The 18,503-nt window shown below is 39.6% G+C and overlaps 1 protein-coding gene across 2 annotated transcripts in view; it reads left to right on the forward strand.

Moving 5' to 3' along the window:
- FMN1 (formin 1) overlaps positions 1 to 18,503 on the forward strand; it is a 185,885-nt gene that overhangs the window by 158,689 nt on the left and 8,693 nt on the right. For both annotated transcript variants that reach the window (XM_048486013.1, XM_048486012.1), the window contains one exon: positions 3,329 to 3,478. In XM_048486013.1, coding sequence (XP_048341970.1) covers positions 3,329 to 3,478 — 150 coding nt within the window. The remainder of the gene's footprint in view (positions 1 to 3,328; positions 3,479 to 18,503) is intronic.

Genomic DNA, 18,503 nt, shown 5'->3' on the forward strand with positions numbered 1-18,503 from the left:
AAACACATGAAATGCATTTCTAGAAAGCCAGTATGTTAGCAGGAAAGCTAGGTGAGAATCATTGTCCCAGACATATTGTTTTTAGTGTTCAAAGACTTTTTTCTTCACAAGAGGACATTCTGCTAAGAAATTGCCCACTATCAGTTGGAGCTATTTCATCCAGGAGCAGTTTTATATACAATGAAAAACTTTTAAAACTGGTGAACATCAACAGTGTTTTTTTGTAGTTTTGTTTCAGTTTACATGCTTGTTGAAGTTGCATGTTTGGGGCTATGTCATAATGTCAGATTGATGTGTCTGGGGAGTAGAAATTGTCAGAATAATTATTCAAGTCAAATAATATCAGTTGCTAGCAGCTGTACATACAATCAGAATAGGATCCACTTAATACTTTCTATTAGGACTATCTTAATGACACAAAAACAGTATGTGAGCTTTCGAGTTCACAAATTGTCAGGCTGGATGCTGCATTTTTTTTAAAAAAAAGTTTGAAAACAGAAAGAAAAATTTCTTAGATGAATCCTGATCAAGTCTGCATCCTCAATGGCTTTTATGCGCAATATCTATGTAAGGCAGCTGCCAATTTGCCTTTTCCAGCCACAATCACACAAACACAACATGCTGAATACCACTTGGGAGAGTCCCTTAATTTTCAAGACTAGCCTTCTAAGAAGTATTTGATACTAAGGGAGCTGGAGAAGCCTCAATGTTTACATGGAACATAATGTGAAGCTCTTTGGCTCCCAGGTAGTAGATCCTTCTTATGCTGTATTACCACCAGATATTTCAAAGAAGCATATTTCATCAATGCTGAAGTGGAGATTCTTGCTCTAGAAGACTAGTATGGGTATGGGGACTCCTCCTCTTGCTATGGAGAGGCAGTCATACCTGCTTCTCCTTGTGCAGAGTTATTTCCTGCTACACGCAATTAGGTAAATGGTGCAGCACTTCTAAATAATAACTGTCTGTTTTACTGGACTCAAGATACCGGAAACAGTACACTTAGCAGCAACTTTTAAGTATACCAAAGTAGAGAAGTCCCAATGGACTCAATAGATGTCTCACTCATTGAAAAAGAAGTCATGAAGAGATATTGCCTCCACAGTATTGGTGTTCCTGATGTTCACAGCACAAGGACAGGATATCTTATCCCAGACGTTAGATCAGTGCAAGCACTCTTATGGAGGCCAGGAAAAAAACAACTGATGTGAGTCATTGTCTGCCTTTCCTTTGTCTGATATAATAGCCAGAAAAATATACAAATTGGGATTAGGATCTATGACCATGGTGGCGAACCTTTGGCACTCCAGATATTATGCTGGCAGGGGCTGATGGGAATTGTAGTCCATAACATCTGGAGTGCCAAAGGTTCGCCACCACTGATCTATGACTACAACTTGCCCAATGGGATGTTTTACGGTTTCTTTGGGGCAAATAATCATCATGTCATATTGAAAAACATTTCATGTCATACTGGAAAACATTTCTTAAAACCTGTTTTGAAAGCCTAAAACATTTTTGGGATATGAATGTTCTGTGGATCCCAGCAAACAGCATTTAAGTGCTGTTTTCTGTAAAATGTTGGCTTTTTATTCTGTCATTCCTTCTGCCACACTGGCTTGTGTGCTTAGATTTTAAAAAGCATAGTATTGTTATATAATTGCATGTTGTTTAATCACAAAAGACTGTTTTTCAGATCTTAGGAGATATTCCATAAGAATGTGTTAGCCTAGAAGAGGTATTCTTACCAATAACACCTTCAGGTTATTGTAGTAGTTAGCTAAGACTTTGAGATGAAATTATTTATTTCTGACTATTATATATGCCAACATGAATTTTGATATTGACATGGAGATTGTATTATTGTTTTGCATTTAATAATACAGTTGTTTAGATCTAAAGGCCTGCAAATGAAATAGAGTTGTTGATTTTTCCTATTCTTACTTCCCTCTGAAGTGCCTCACTGAAAAACTGCTTATGGTTTATCAGGAATTGTGGCATACCTGCAGAAAGTGGTGCCCAGGGTGCTACTGAAATTGTGCCTGCCCCACAAATTGCAGCAGGCAGGCAAAAGAAGCAGTGAGTGGATTACTTCTGAGTAAAGGCAGGTGGGCACGAGAATAGGTCTACGAGTTTCTTCTCCAGACCAACCAGATCACCAAACTGGGTACAGGTTTGGATTGGGCTGCCCATTGTTGGATCAACTGCTGAAGAGCCACCGGGAAAGTTGGTCAGTGCCGGCAATGGGAGAGTGCCTCCCATCCAGTCCAGCCCTGTGTGGGCAGTCCCCACCAAAAAGTTCACTGGTCTGGGGGTGCATGACTGAGAAGCACTGAGCAGCACCCTGGCATGCCTGGAGGCCAGTGGGCAGGCAGGACAATGCCTGTGGCTCCATGCATTTTCCCTATCAAGAGGCCCAACCCTGCCACCTGCCAAGTGGTGAACAAGGCTGCCATGCCACTCAGGCCAGCCAAGGCGCTTGATTGGACTGCATGTCTGAGCTTGGCTGCTCCACAATCCAGCCCAGCCCAACTGCCTATCATGGTTGGAGCAGACATGCACTTAGCATTGCATGTCTGGAGCTGTTGGCCCCCTCCCCAGTACGAATCTCTGTGGCCCATCAAGCTAGGTTTCAGCAAGAGGCAGCAGAGCCCAGTGGGATCCTCAACCATCATCTCTGCAGCAGATGGTTATTTTCCTGTTTCACAGCCTGTGGTGCCATCCTCTATGCCAAGGCACTGTAGCTGGGGAAGCCCAACTCCAGGGCGCAGTGTGGGACAGGAGGCAGTTTGAAATGCACCCCCAGGGGGGCACTGATTAGGAACAGCATAGATACAGCAGGAGGAAGGGAAGCATCTTAATTTGCATATAAAGGTGGTGTATTACAAACAATACATGAGGTTCCATCCTCAGAAACAACTTGTCAAGAGAAGGAAAGCAGTGGGAAGGGGTAAATATCTGAACACTATATTGAAAATTATTATCTGGATCTAAGATAATGAAAAATGGTAAGAGTAACTTAAGTAAAATTCTGCTAAAAACAGTTTTCTTAAAACCAATCATTCCAAAAAATGCCTTCCCCCACCCTTCTATGTTCATATTTTGTCTTACGGTTCCCAACCACTAAAAGAGAACCATTATTTTCCTGCAGAAAACTGTTGGGAGTTTTGTTACATTTGTTATATATTGTTCATTTAGTTTCCAAGGTTAAAGCAGATTTATGGTGATTACCAACCTAGGCTACCAGGTCAGAAATCTGCCCTGAGGGAAACTGAACTTCCCTAGTGGGTTTATGTGTTGACAGTCTTTTGTCTCCCACACACTGTAGCTTTGAAGAAATGGTGAAATATTTTGGGATAAAGCCAAAGTCTGGTGAGAAGGAAATCACGCCAAACTACGTTTTCACGGTATGGTACGAGTTCTGCAGTGACTTTAAGACCGTTTGGAAACGAGAAAGCAAAAACATTTCCAAGGAAAGGTAAGGTTCTAATAAAGTCATTAATACCATTTTAGTTGTCTGGGAAACTGTTCCTTTTCAAACTCAACAAATTATACTCCCATATTTCACAGGCGTCATTGTTTTCTTTCAGATCAAATAGACATCAAGGAAAGATCATTCCCTCAGGGTACCTACGAAAATTCACCAAAGAGATGCTGTCCCCACAAAAAGATAAACACATATAATCTGATAAATTACACTTTCTTAACCTCTTCCAATTACTAGCTAGTAAAATGAAAGGGGAGCTGTGCTAATTTGTAACAGATTGTTTCTCTTTGCATTTTCATGTTGGGCTACACTAAATGAGGCGATATTGCTCTTGTAGACAGCACAGACAAATAAAAGTGAATGCTTTTTCCAGTTAATATAGTACACTTGCATCAAAGGGAAGCCCATGAGATTTGGGCCACACTTAGCACAGTGTTGAAGTCCCACACTGAATTTACAGCACTACTTCTTGGTAACCTGCTGTGAACATCAAACTCCATGCCGCTACATCTTCCACTGTCTCCTAATTTTATTAGGTTAAGCTAGAGCCTTTCTTTTTAAAAAAAAAAAGAAAAGAAAGAAAAGGCTTCCACTCTAAGCGTCATACTTTTTTTTTAAAAAAAAAAGGAAGATTGGGCTCTATTTAATAAACAGACAAATTTTACAGTGTACACATGCCATAGTTTGGTGGCTACCTTCTCCTATAAAAGCACTAAGTGAATTATACTATAGGTGTTTCCAGGCTGACTCCCTTGTTGTATTTCATTTCACTTTTGTCTCCTGCTGTCCAGTACTAAGTGCACATTTTCTTTGCATGTGTGAGTCTTTCATTTGGAATTTACAGGCTCAAGGTTTTTAGTTTGTTTGTTTTGTGCCTTAATAAATATTAATGTGAGCCACTGCTTCCATGCTCTGAGATGTAGTTGATTTTGTTTATTATGGGATTATGAACCTATTTACATTAAAATTAGTTGACACTAAAAAAAATTGAGCAGGTGTAATGAGCAAAGTTTTAAAGTAAATATAGACACAGTGGGAAAGCTTAAATTCCACTATTTAAATGCACTTTAATAAAATACCAAGAAAGCTGTGGTAATGAGGTCTAGATTAATTGAGCAAGAGTTTGTACTTTTTCTTGAGGAGATACAAGAGTTTGCATTTAAAATTGTGTATTGATAGGGAAGAATTACAAGGTGGGTGCAAGCCTGAGCTACACAACATGTCTCCCATCAAGTAGCAAGACAGCCTGGTCTTTTTCACTTTTAAGCTTGCAGCAAAATTAACAGGGTTATTGAACTACTGGCAGGCAGTGTGATATATTTGGCTTGATAGGTCACAGCACTGCACACCTGAACCACACACCTTTCTGGTTAAATAGCATAACCAGGTCACTGAATGTGAAAGTACTTCATAAATGTACAGTTTACATCCTGTAAACTCTGTAGTATGGATATGAAAACATGGTTGCAACTTGCTAGGTTATTTGTTGGTCTTCAGTGACCAACACCAAAAGCTTATCTTTAAATTTTTTCAGATCTGCCAGGGGAGAGGGCTACAGATTATGGGCTTTTCTACGTGTGTAATGTTGGGGAAGGTTTTTGTTGTTGTTGTTCAGTTTGTCCACCAAATTCTGCACACAATTTTGTGCAATTAGTTTCACTTTGTTTCTCCCTCCCTATTTTTTCCAGTTCTTTTGAGACCACTTTGTACTCTATATTAAGTTGCCTATCTACTTGTGAATAATATTTCTGTTGAATTTCTTATTCCCACCCACTACCATTCACCTCCAGTCCAATCTTCAATGATTGGATTGTCATGGTCAAACCACTTTGTTACCCAAAGTGGTGGGAAGTCTGTCCCTTTTAAAGTGGAGAATTAGCAGGAGCAGACTCTAGGCTAGCAAAAAGTCAGACAAGCTTGGAATCTTGATTGCATATGTATACAAGAGTCAGCTTTCTCAAGAAACTCACAGGAGAGAGAATATAGTTTAACAGTTTTTATCAAGGGATAATGGGGATACACAAACACACAATAAAACAGTAGAACACACACACAGTCCTATGATATAAACAGTTTTGAAAGGTCAGGTCTTGAATAGATGAGCAGTAGATGAGAAGGGGTAATAAAAGTTATAGTCACCTGATCTTGGAGCAGAATGGTCCGATGACAAGAACTGAGTGACCCGCTCTTAGCTCTGGAGCAGGGGTCCCCAAACTACGGCCCGGGGGCCAAATGTGGCCCCCTGAAGGCATTTATCCGGCCCGCCAGGCATGGCGGTGATGGCTCCATTCATGTGCAGTGGGGGCTTGAGGGAGAGGAGGAACCGGCCCCAACGGCTGTTGATTGCAATTACATGATGGCACCCCCCAAATCTCCATGAATTTTCTGACCCAGAGTTGGAAACCTTACACGTGGCAACTCCTGCTCCGCCCTTCCCTCTCGGCTACTCCATGTGTTGCTCTCAGGCTTTCTGTTCCGCCTCACTCCCATTGGCATCAGCCAGGCTGGTGAATCGCTCGCTGGCTGCTAGGGAGGAAGAACCCAGGAAGATACCTGATCCTGGGTTAGATGGAATGCTTCATTGGGAAAGTTCTGCTTTTTTTACAGGGGAAGGTATTCCACAGCCTCCCCAACAATATTTGGAGCCCACCCTGCACTTGACATACTTTGGTCACTGTTCTAAAAATAGACCATGACAGAAAGGTTGAAAGGTGAAATCAAACATTTTACAATCATTTGTGCATAGGAATTTGTTCATAGTTTTTTTTAGTCCGGCCCTCCAACAGTCTGAGGGACAGTGAACTGGCCCCCTGTTTAAAAAGTTTGGGGACCCCTGCTCTGGAGGAACAGCACTGTGGAACAGTATCACAGAGAGATGTCCAGAGACAGTGTGCACTGGCTATTGGGAGAGTGGGATTCTTATAGGGAAAAGTGGACAATCAGGATTATGCATAGTGATCCTTAATCTCCCTAGACCAGGGGTAGGGAACCTGCGGCTCTCCAGATGTTCAGGAACTACAATTCCCATCAGCCTCTGTCAGCATGGCCAATTGGCCATGCTGGTAGGGGCTGATGGGAATTGTAGTTCCTGAACATCTGGAGAGCCGCAGGTTCCCTACCCCTGCCCTAGACAAAAGAGATTTCCTTCCTTTCCAGGAAAAGACAAGAGGCAGACATCAACCTCAATGGTTGGGTCATTGATCTAATTGGTTAAGACAGCAGCCTGATGTTCCAGGCTCAGAAATGTCTCCAAGAAGGAAGTTAGCTGATGAAACTACAGCTGTAAAACAATGACAGTGTAAATGGAGTGGTCATGAAAGGTATTATTCAGAGGAAGAAACATTAGTTAGTACAACATTGGGGAGGTAAGCACATTAGCACATCCGTTGTCTTCATTGGGGTGTATGGTCCAGGGCTGAAGATGGGAACTCTCTCCAGGACAAGGTCCTGGTGTTCACTTAATCCTGTCAGGAAGGGCATGAGAGAAGCATTATGCAAGCTGATTTTGAGGGAGACAAATCCAGACATAGTTCTTTCTCCTTTGGATGCTCTGAGCCAGTGCACAGAATGGGCTCCCCATTTTAGCACTGTACTACTAGGCACCCTAAGGGTTGGCTGAGGTCAGTAGAGAAGCCACTCAGGGTCCCTTTGGTCCACCATAGGTTGGTCTGGCAACAACTCCTTCTCTCTCCTGAAGACAAGTGATTTCATTTTCTTTTTTCTTTACTGGCCCAAAATATTAATTTATTTTTAGAGCATTGGAACAATATGCTTAGCTAGTTCTCTGAATTCCCAGCTTTCGTTTTAAAGAAAGTCTCTGTCTCCTTCCTTCTCTGAGAAGAGCCTTTCTCCTTACTTTTTTAAAATGAAAGCTTGGAATTCATACCTGCTCCTAAACCTATTGTTACAACTTTATAGCAACATATTGATGTTTTAGGGCCATTTTAAAAGAGGGAAGCTATGATGCCCTCAATGATGACAGCCCTTCCCTTGAAAATCCTCATTACAGAAAACATGTCCAGAAGAAAATTAACTAATTCTACAACTGTGAAAATGCACAAGGAGTGCAGGCACGTGGAAGAATCATGCCCAAACCAATTCCAATGCTTATGGGTTTGTTGCCAAAAACATCAGGACTTAGTCACATGCATGGAAAAGCCCTGTGAAAATGTTCTTTCCTTCAAAGAATCAGTATTTTGGAATAGTCTATTTAAAAGGGGGGATGCTGAATTTGGTTTCCTTATAAATGGATGCTAACAAAAACTATTTATGATTTGCTTGTTGAAATAGCTGGCTGACAATGCAATCCTAAACAGAGTTATACCCTACCTCCAGAAAAAGTAATGTGTTAAAGTGCTATAAATGTTGCTTTCTTATACAAAACACTGTAATGAAACTCGATTGATTGCTTATTCTTTTATTAGATTACTATTAACCTTCAAAAGTTTTGATTTAGTCGCAGTCTAAAATGTGGATGAAGACAATGTTCGTTAATACAAAGTGAGATGAAATATGTAAATATGAATGAAAGAAAAATTGCTGTATCATTACCAGATGTCTTCAAAAGCCATCATTTTTTTAGAAGTTGTCATTTTACAAAGTAACAGTTCACCAACCCCATTTCCAGGAAGCAATGCATAGTGTCACCTTGAAAACTAGTGTTTTTGTCAGATTTATTTTAATGAAATTGTTCCTTTTCACAGTCTTAGAATAGGAGGTGGCCTGTCCATACATCCAATTCTTAGAATGTACCATTTCAGCCTGCTAGTGGAGGAGTTGCATACCACTCACAAAAAAATCAGTATCCTGAATATATGAACATTTTCTATATGCATGGAGGTTTTTTTAGTATTCAAGCATGTGATCCTCTTAAGCATGTCATCGTCACATTCAGCGCAACAACTGGTCAAGTACAAAAAGCCTTTTCCTTTCAATTAGGATTTAAAAATGCTGAAGAAATACTTCATTAAATTTAGCAGATCTACTTAGCCATTAAGGATTATATTCAAATGCACTGTACACTCATTACAATGTGTATACCTGGTTTTTCTAATGCATGTCATACTCAATGTATGCACGAATTAGATCCCACATTTATCCAGGTACTGGTTACCAGTATTATTTACACCACCTTTTTGGACCCATTAAGCCCTAGTGAGTGTTTTCTGACAGTATGTTTTTTTGGGGGGAGGGTGTATTTTCTGCTTCCTCCCACTGGTGAGAAGTCTTCTGGAGGCAGTGGGGCAGCGCCATAACAGCACCATCCCCAGCTGCTGGGAGCTCTGGATTGGGCTGCCCATATTTAAATATCACACCAATGGCATTTGCTAATGAGGAAGGGCATATATTTACTTGTTGAATTTTTATGCTACTCTTCCTCCAAAATGCTCAGAGGAACATGGTTCTGATATTTTTCATTTTGCTAAAATGTAGATTGAGCTTCGAGTGATTAGGCAAGAGTCAGTTGGTGAACTTGATGTTAAATAAGGGTTAAATGAGGGACTGTCTCCCAAGTCCTGGTCCAGCACTCTAGCCATTATACCATTCTGGACCAATAATATTTCTCAAGTCACTTGATGAACTTGGATGTACGTTGGTACCTAAATTTTGAAGGCTCTTAGTTACAATAGCAGCTGTATTTTATTTTGTCATCAAATAAATGTGCCCTAGCAGTATCTAATAACATCTAATAACAGGTTTACAATTTTTATTTTTTTAAAAAAGTGAAAGTAACTGCTATTTTAAAAGCAGATGGCCAATAAATAGTTCAATGTGAAATCTCTGTCAGTTGTGGGGTGATTTCTGACTAACCATTTATTTCCATTTTACACTATTGACTATTCTGTGGTTGTTCAAAGAACAGTGAGAAACTTCACAATGCTTAGGGGAAAGTGTTAATAATGCCATCTAAACAACAGGCTAGGCAGCAAGAATTTGTTTTGTCTGAAAACTGCTTGACTTTTAATGTAAGAAAAATGTAACATTCCAGTTAGATTTTTATCAGACATTTTAGAAGAGGAAACACTTTAATCATGCTGCCCTACACTTATCTGCCATGAAAATAAATTAGCTGCTTGTATAATATAGCTGATTCACCCCCTCCCTAGAACAAAATCTGCATTTCATATAAGACAGGTATACAAATATGTACATATTACACGTGAATAAAAATATGTTTACAATTGTTTATTTAAAAATATTTCTATTCTGACTTTTCACCCACTTCAGAGTTCCCAAGGTGGCAAATTCAAACCATACTTTAGTTAAGATTAAGTTCCTGGATTACTCATGTAACACAAACATACATTAAAAGAGCGCAGCAGAAATGTATTTTAAATGTCCAATATTCTCAAGATTTGGATTGGTGTTTTTTTTTTAAAAAAATGGCTGTTTCACTTAGCTGAGTTTCCAGTGAAATATCCCATGTTGCTTTCTCTTAATAATTCTAGGTAGTCTTTACACTGCAGAGATGTGTTACTGTCTTAAAGTTGGTTCATATTTCACACAACAATTCAGGAGCTTCTTTTTAAAATGTAAGTCTTTTCAATCTTTGTTGAGTTCAGATGGTGAAATAGCCAATGCCCAAATAAGGTGTTTCTTTACTATCTCTTTTCTTTTATGAGAAATGTTCATCTGCTACTAAACTTCTAGGAATAAGACCACTGAGGGTAGGGGGCCTGGGAGGACAACATTCCAGTAGCGCAAGTCAATTGGAGGACCCCTGATCACACCATATTTATGGATGTGTTTTTAAAAAAATCTAATGCAGTTCTGACAGCAGCCACTAGGATTGCAGGGAAGGCAGAGACAGTACAGGTTACTATTTCTGACTGCTGGTTCTGTCTTTCTGAAGGAAACCCTTGCTTCTCATATCCTGCTACACCCATCAGCCAAGCCAGCACTAGAGCAAGAAAACACCAGCCTGGACAAGCTACAGTCATTACTAGACTGCAGCTTCTTAACAAGATCATTATCTCTAGCAGTCTATGGTTTCACTTTTCCTTTAATTCCACCCAGCTCCTGCCCAGCCAAATCTTGCAAAGAGGCAGCTCTGTTACTATGTGGTAGCTAAAATTTAAAAAACCTCTAATCTTTTCCTACATTTCTCTGGCTCTTCTTCATGAAATTCCCCTTTGTTTTACTCTCTTTTATTTTTCTATCCCTACTTCTACTCCCTCCTTATTTTTCAGTCTCAACTTCTTCTCATCCATCCTGGTTGTCAACTTTAGAATAGTAGTATAGCAGCAAACCTGTATGTAATAGTAGTATAGCAGCAAACCTATGTTAATATTATGAACAGAATGGGGAGTTAATATTTCCCCATAATCTGGCAAAGGAGTAAAAGGATGCTTCCCAACTCCCGCTGTACCCTTTACATACATGATAATAAATGTTAATCTCCTTAGTGGTAACAAATGAGGAACAGACATTAGAACTGTATTTATATCATACCTTTCTCCCCAAGGGAGGCCCAAAAAGGTCCCCAAGGGAGGCCCATTCTCCTCTGATCTGTTTTATCCTTTGACATAGCTTGGCCTGAGAAAATGTGACAAGTCCAGGGTCACCCAGAAAGCTTCCTTGGCAGAGTGGGGATACAAACCTGGATTTCCCACATCCTGTTCCAACAGTTCAATCACTACACAAACTTAGCATCATTGCAAATAAATGGGGGGGAGAGATAACCTGGGTCAGGGTATTCTGATTCCTTTCATTTTATCTGGGCACTTTCTCTAGATCTGGACCCCATTTTTCCAAATATTTCAAAAGGGTTAATGTTCATCCAGCTTCCCAAAGGAAGGATATTCTCCCACTCTTGAGCAAGACTACATAACCTTTCTACTTGACTTTTGGGGGGCTTATGAGGCACAAAAGCAAGAATGATTATGTATCACAATTTTTAAAGATAACATGCAGTTGCTACAAAATATAGTTGGTATCCTCTGCATGTGCTACTAATTTTGACAATTATGATGGAATTTCATACATTAATAAAAGCATATAGATAGGTTCCCTTTAGTCATCATAGACTTGTAGCTACTGATAGACCTGTTCTCCATAAATGAAAATGGTCTGGCATCTAAGAGACTGTAGGGTATTTGCTAGGCAAAAGTAATTCCAACAGCAGCATCCCACTACTGAAAAATCTTGGCTCTACTTGCTACCTGCCTCATCTCTGTAGGCAGTGGCACAAAGAGCCCAATCTTTGACCTGGATCTTAACTGGCTGAGTAAAAACTGGGGAGAGTAAAAAAGGAAGTGATCCTATTATTATTATTATTATTATTATTATTATTATTATTATTATTATTATTATTATTATTATTATTATTATTATTATTATTATTATATTTGTATACTGCCCTACCCCCGAAGGGCTCAGGGCAGTGAACACAAGATACATATTCTAGTCCAAAGCCATTTAGCTTGTTAAAGTTAAGAACCACCACTTTAAGCTTCCAGCAGTAGCCTGACGGTCGTATTTTGGAACACTTGAAGTTTCTGACAAGTTTTCAGAAGTTTAATGAACTGACATATTATCTGATTGTGGTAATTTTGAGTAGTTTGGCATTTAGATTAGAGAGAGAGAGAGAGAGAGAGAGAGAGAGAGAGAGAGAGAGAGAGAGAACCAAGTTGCAATCTAAAAATCAAAAACCATTTAAAGCATACATGTTTGTAACATAGTTATTCCATTTTCCTTCTTTGTATGTCAGTAGGTCTTTTTTGAATGCCCCATAAGGTCACCAATACTTTTTACACAAAATGTAGTTGGTACCCTGGGTTGCCAGTCCATCTTGTTGGAACTTAATAAGGTGCTGAGAGTATATTGTGCCAACAAGCATTTAATTGTGCTTGTTGATTTAAGGCCAAATCAACTAGTTGCTGTTCCAGCCTGGAAGCAAGTCTGTGGCTAATAATCAGTCTCTAGATATCAGATCACTTCATGCCTTAATTCCTGTTCTTTCCTCCCTCAGCATGGTGAATGGAAAGAGGGCATGGGGTTAAATAAGCAGTGTTTTTTTCCTAACCCTGTGGCACAGTTATACATGTTTCTATAGAGGTGAAAATTATTCTTCTACTTGGTACAATACTGTTTTAAACATCTGCATTTACTTTGTATCATTAAGAGGGAAAAGAAATAAGCTATTATCATGAACTTTAAGGACCACATTTTGTTTCCAAGTCTGACTGTGATCCACAGTCTTGTATTCAGTTTTAATCTTTCAGTTTGGATCACTGACTGAGCAATCCCAAGCAGGTCTACTCAAAATTGTACTCTGGTCTCTTCAGTAGTGCTTACTCCCTGTAAAGGATTCTTATAGTGCAATCTAGGAGGGGCCCAAAGCTGCTGAGAAAGTGGCATTCCCCCCTTTGTTCTGGTGTAAATTTCACTTGTGCTGGCATTTATGCTGTCACGGGACACTTACACCAGTGATAGTGAGCCAAGCCAAAGCATGATGCCCATGCACCAATACAGCCACAGTGTCAGCCCAAGAGCCCATGGCAGCATTGAAGGGGATGGCTGCAGTCAGCTTCCTGAGCCCTTTTGGTCCAGGAATGCTCCCATTTGCTGGTGCAGACTTATGCTGGCAAAAAGGGAGGTGCAGCCATTGTGCTGCATATAGGGGTTTCACAGAGGTTGGGGGAACGTCATTTTTGGTTTGCTGGCCATGGAACAGCAAGCCTCGTAAAAGGCTGCATGGCTGCACCGTCCCCAGCCATATCACAACTACCCCCCCCCCCTTGGGATTGCACTTTCAGACACCAAACTAAATCAGGTAGAGCATATTAATGCACTTTTCTCTTAGCAGGGAAAGTTATTTGTTTTACTTTGCTAGATAATCAAGTAATGGAAACATGGTTAATTGTTTTTAAAACTGTAGGTTTCATTGTTGCTTGTGAGTTTTCTCCGCATTCTCTACCCTTTCATAGTTTAATGGTATTGCTGACACCAGCAACCTTTCTTCTCTATTCTTTAGTGAATTTTGACCTTTTTTGCACAGTGATGAGTGAGCCTGATTCTTCTTTTGAACATATTCCCCTTACATATGGTCAGATTTCATGGTTTAAACAAACTGCATTCCTTAAGGTTCTCCCCACCCCTTCTCTACCTGAAGCTTCAAAAATTATTAATGGATAGTGTCTTGAACAGACTGTAGGCACTAGCAGTGTCACTTGCAGATTAATACAACTCAAGAGGATTATGCTGCCCCTTCTAAAAGCTAACATAAATATAAATGGCATATGACTTCTGTGGAGTGGTCTTCTGCTGACTGCAAAGGCCAGCAAAATGTCAAATCTCACAGAATAGCACAAGACAGCCAAACGTTTTATTTACAATTATATCCCACTTTTTCTGTTTAGCCCAAGATGCCATGTACAAAGTCAAGTAACACAGATAAAACATTATGAAGATGTTCACAGTATCAGATGTTCATAGAACTCCCAAAGAATAGAAATCAGATTGATTAACTTCCAGGAAGAATTAATTCCCTTCAAATTCAGCTTAAATTTACCTCTCAAAAGCACTGTTGAAAAAAATGTTCTTATGGGCCCTACAAAGGATAATTAAGATCTGGTGCTTTCCAAACTACCGCCAGTAATCTGTTCCATAGTACAGATGGAGTGTCTAAAAATCCTGGAATGGATAGAGGCAGAAGGACCATAGAAAGACAGGGACCAAGAGGAGAAACTGATGCAAGGGATTGATGCATCCTTGCCAACTACTACAAATTTCATGAAGACAGCAGTACTTGTTAAATGGTCCGATGAATCTCAGTCTCACCATAATGTAGATGAGCTAGAGCAGGGGTCTGCAACCTCTGACTCAACTTGTTCATGAACTACAATTCCCATCAGCCCCTGCCACCATGGCCAATTTTCACTAATAGAATTTTAGAAGACCTGTTTCATTTTTTATCTACTCATTTTATGTAACATAGGCTCATTCCGCACATGCAGAATAATGCACTTTCAAACTGCTTTCAGTGCTCTTTAAAGCTGTGCGGAATAGCAAAATCCACTTGCAAACAGTTGTGAAAGTGGTTTGAAAACACATTATTTTGCGTGTGTGGAAGGGGCCATAGAGTATCTTTTCTCTTCATCTGTAGCCAAGAATCAGTGTTGAACCTGTAACTATTTAATGCACTGTAAATATTTTCCCAATAAATATCCCTAATTTTATTTTTTTTTATTTGAAAAGTACATAGAGAATGTTCAGTGATTTTTTAAAACGTAAGATACCAGACAAGTGACATTTTTCATAAGAACTATAGCTATTAAAGTCCATATAAATTACATTGTTTATTATTTTAGTGGAATGCAATCATGATTGCTCTTATGAGGGATAGGTTGTATCATGCAACTGAACATTCAGCAACTGAACTCATCAGTATGTTTTAAGAATTCAGAATTTTATGATAAAAGAAAAAACTTCAAATGTTTTAAATTATTTGTAATCTGAGCACATTTAGAGCTTGTTATTGAGACTGAAGAGAGAAATCTAACATTAGTCATATACACTAAGTTAAGCATTTGAAATTTCATCTCAAAATACTTTATTTATGATAGTGTGTTTCTATATTCCTTATCACGATACTGCATAAGAATGGATTGAAATGAGACCTTGAGAAAGTAATATGACTCTTTCCTTAAACAAGAATGATGAAGTCAAAGACACTAAACAGCTGTCCAAGATGAACATCAAACATCCAAACTCTGAACAAAAAAACTGGTTTCTTTAAAATCTTGGATATGTCTGCTTCAATAAACTGTAGCTACCATCTTACTGAATTGCTGGAATGCAAGAAGTTGTTAGTCATAGCTATTATCTCTGATTATGAACCTCCCATATAAGAAAACAGACCAGTATATCAGATTCATCTGCCTTTTTCCAATGTCCTGTCACTCCATGGTTAGGCCCAAGGACCCATGGAAACAGGCTTAAATCCCAGGGTTTTGATTTTCAGTTGCTCCAGTGGGCAAAATTTAGCCCTACCCCCAGGGTCAGATTAAGTCTGACTGCTGTCCTAAACACAGTCCAACCTTGGTGCCCTGGCCCTGCCATTTGCAAGATTCATAATTTAGTTTACTTGCAAGCCTGTCTGACTAGATTTCACAATTTATATTCATAAATTATATTCACAAATTATACTTATATTTTAGCCTGTTTTTATTTCATTTATTTAACACTTTATAGCAAAAGGAATTTATTTGTTTATAATTAGGGCTGGGCAGTAGAAAATGGATTTTTTCAATAATTAATATTTTAAATTGCCATAAGGGAACAGTACAAATAAAAATGTTAAAACTTATCATTTCAAATGTTTCCAAGTTAGAACATTTTTCCACACCTTGTGAAAGAAAAACTGTTTACTGTTTTTGCTGACAGGGCATAGATAGGCAGGCAAACAAATATACAAATATCGACCTTGATTACATACATAAACAAAACTTCCTTTATCTCACTGTTTTCTAAAATCTTAAAAATACATAGCATTTTAATATTCATGGATTAAAAGATAATTGTTATCTACATATTCATACTTCAAAGGGGTTTTTTCTACTTTTTAAATTACAAGGTCTCTTATCAAGTCCTCAAAATTAATCTGGCATAACAAATCTGTTTCTATACTAAGCAGAAACAAGGCATCAAGTCTCTCTCTCTCTCTCTCTCTCTCTCTCTCTCTCTCTCTCTCTATCTATCTATCTATCTATCTATCTATCTATATCTATCTATATCTATCTATCTATCTATCTATCTATCTATCTATCTATCTATATATATCTATCTCTCTATATATATATCTATATATCTATCTCTCTATCTATATATATATATATATATATATATATATATATATATATATATATATATATATATACAGAGAGAGAGAGAGAGAGAGAGAGAGAGAGAGGCCTACAGCCTATTGATAGTCTTCTAGATCTAGCTGTCTTTGGCACATGCATACTTTTATGCCCGTATTGACACTGTGATAATATGTATATACAAGTAAACTAGCTGTTCCTGGTGGTTGCTATGATATCAGTGTGAGTGGCTATAGTCAGTACCTTTAGCTTCCAGAGCCCTCCGGGGGTGGGCAGTATAAAAGTCGAATGAATGAATGAATGAATGAATGAATGAATGAATGAATGAATGAATGAATGAATGAATGAATGAATGAATGAATGAATGAATGAATTCTTATTCCCTAGATGGCTACACTGAGATGGAATAGAGACATGTCGATCTTTATGCATTTTAGTTAAGGGTGGTGCCTTTGTGGTGATGGTGCCTTTGTTCACTTTCTGTGGTGTCCCCTTTCTCCTTCTGGTAGTCTGTGATGCAGAGAGAAATTGAACTTTGTTGTGGGGAGGGAGTAGATGATCCCAGCTCTGAGAATTTTGTAGTGTAATAGGCTATATCATAAGTGTTCCCTTGTAATTCTCAGTACTGAATTATCTCCTATCTAAATAAGGTCTCAAATCAGGGCTAATGCAAACATAGTAGGCCTGATCTAATAGCTGAGATTAAAAGATCAAGAGCAAGCTAGAGGTTTATATTCCCCTCCTGTAAGGCTTCCTTATCCAGTAGGGAATTTTTCCACTTGCTTTTATACACCAATCATAAATACATTTTGCATTGGTATTAACCATAGTTAAAGCAACCAGGTGTCTGACTTAGCTAGGATTCTTGGCCAATTTTATCCCCAGACCACAAGATGCCAAAACACAATTTATCCACATGAGTGACAGACTTTTATCTGGTGATCCAGGTTGTCTCCCCACTCCTACATTCTTTACTGGGTGACCTTGGGCCAGTCACTGTTCATTCAGAACTCTTTCAGCCCCACCTACCTCACAAGGTGTCTGTTGTGGGGAAAGAAAGGGAAAGGAGTTTGTAAGCTGGCTTGCCTTGAGTCTTTTAACAGGAGAGAAAAACAAGGTATAAATCCAAACTCCTCTTCTTGTTTATCATCCTCATTATCCATAATCCTGTTTTTTTAATGGTATGGTATTGATCTTGAGCCCTTTGTGGCTTTTCCCAAAATCAGTCGGAATAAGCAGCTTAGGCAAGCTTGCGCTCACATTGGGCAGTAGCTGGGACCGGGCCCGCGATGGACGCGTCCTGGGACACAGCCAGCCGGGAGCCGCGCCATCGGAGCCGTGGGCACTGCCTATTTCGGCCAGACTCGGGATGTCCCCGGCTCTCCGCACATCGCTGAGGCTCTGGGACAGCCCCTGGCCTTCTGCGCGCTGCCTGCTCCAGCTGGGCCGTCAAGAGGGTAGGGGGTGTCCCCAGGTTCTCAGCGACGCCAGCCAGGAGGCCCGGGACAAGGTGTGAGTGCCAGGTGGGGAGGGCGGTGGTGTGGAAGCCGCCGCTCACTCACTGGGCAGCAAGCATTCCCGGCCAAGGCTTCCCCAAAAAAAGAGTCAGCTGGGAAGCTTGGGGAAACGCCGCTTCAGGGCTTCGAGGGAGGGTGCTAGGGATGCACGCTTAACCTGCCAGCGCTAGCAGCTGGGCGCTTCGGTGGAGAAATGGCTGGCCTGGAGACAGCTGCATACCATCTCCAGGTCGCCATTCATTGCCCGTGCGGAAACGGCCTTAGTTTTTGGTGGTTGTTCTAGTCTAGCTCATCCTAGGCTTGCTGATGGATGATGCAGTGAAATTGTATGGAAAGTGTACCATTTAATTTTAAAATATTTTGATTGATTCTTGCAATTATGCCAGTTTTACTCCCCACGGTATTTCATGTTCCATTAGTTGTGATGCTTTTCAATTTACCCTAACTTAAACCAAGATTTTCTACTGATTTACATACCTTCAAGAACATGTTTTCTGCTTCCATTTAATGCCAAAGGGGGTAAATCAAAACTTTTCGCCTTGATAATCTGCAACATATTCAACTCTTCTCATAATTCTTTAACATGCCTGGTGATTGCAGATGAAAATAAACTGACACAACTAACCTAAGATATTTTATCAGGGCACATTTCTTCCATTAGCTTAACCATGCTCT

This window comes from Sphaerodactylus townsendi, linkage group LG02, assembly GCF_021028975.2.
Source record: "Sphaerodactylus townsendi isolate TG3544 linkage group LG02, MPM_Stown_v2.3, whole genome shotgun sequence".
Classification (NCBI taxonomy): Eukaryota; Metazoa; Chordata; class Lepidosauria; order Squamata; family Sphaerodactylidae; genus Sphaerodactylus; species Sphaerodactylus townsendi.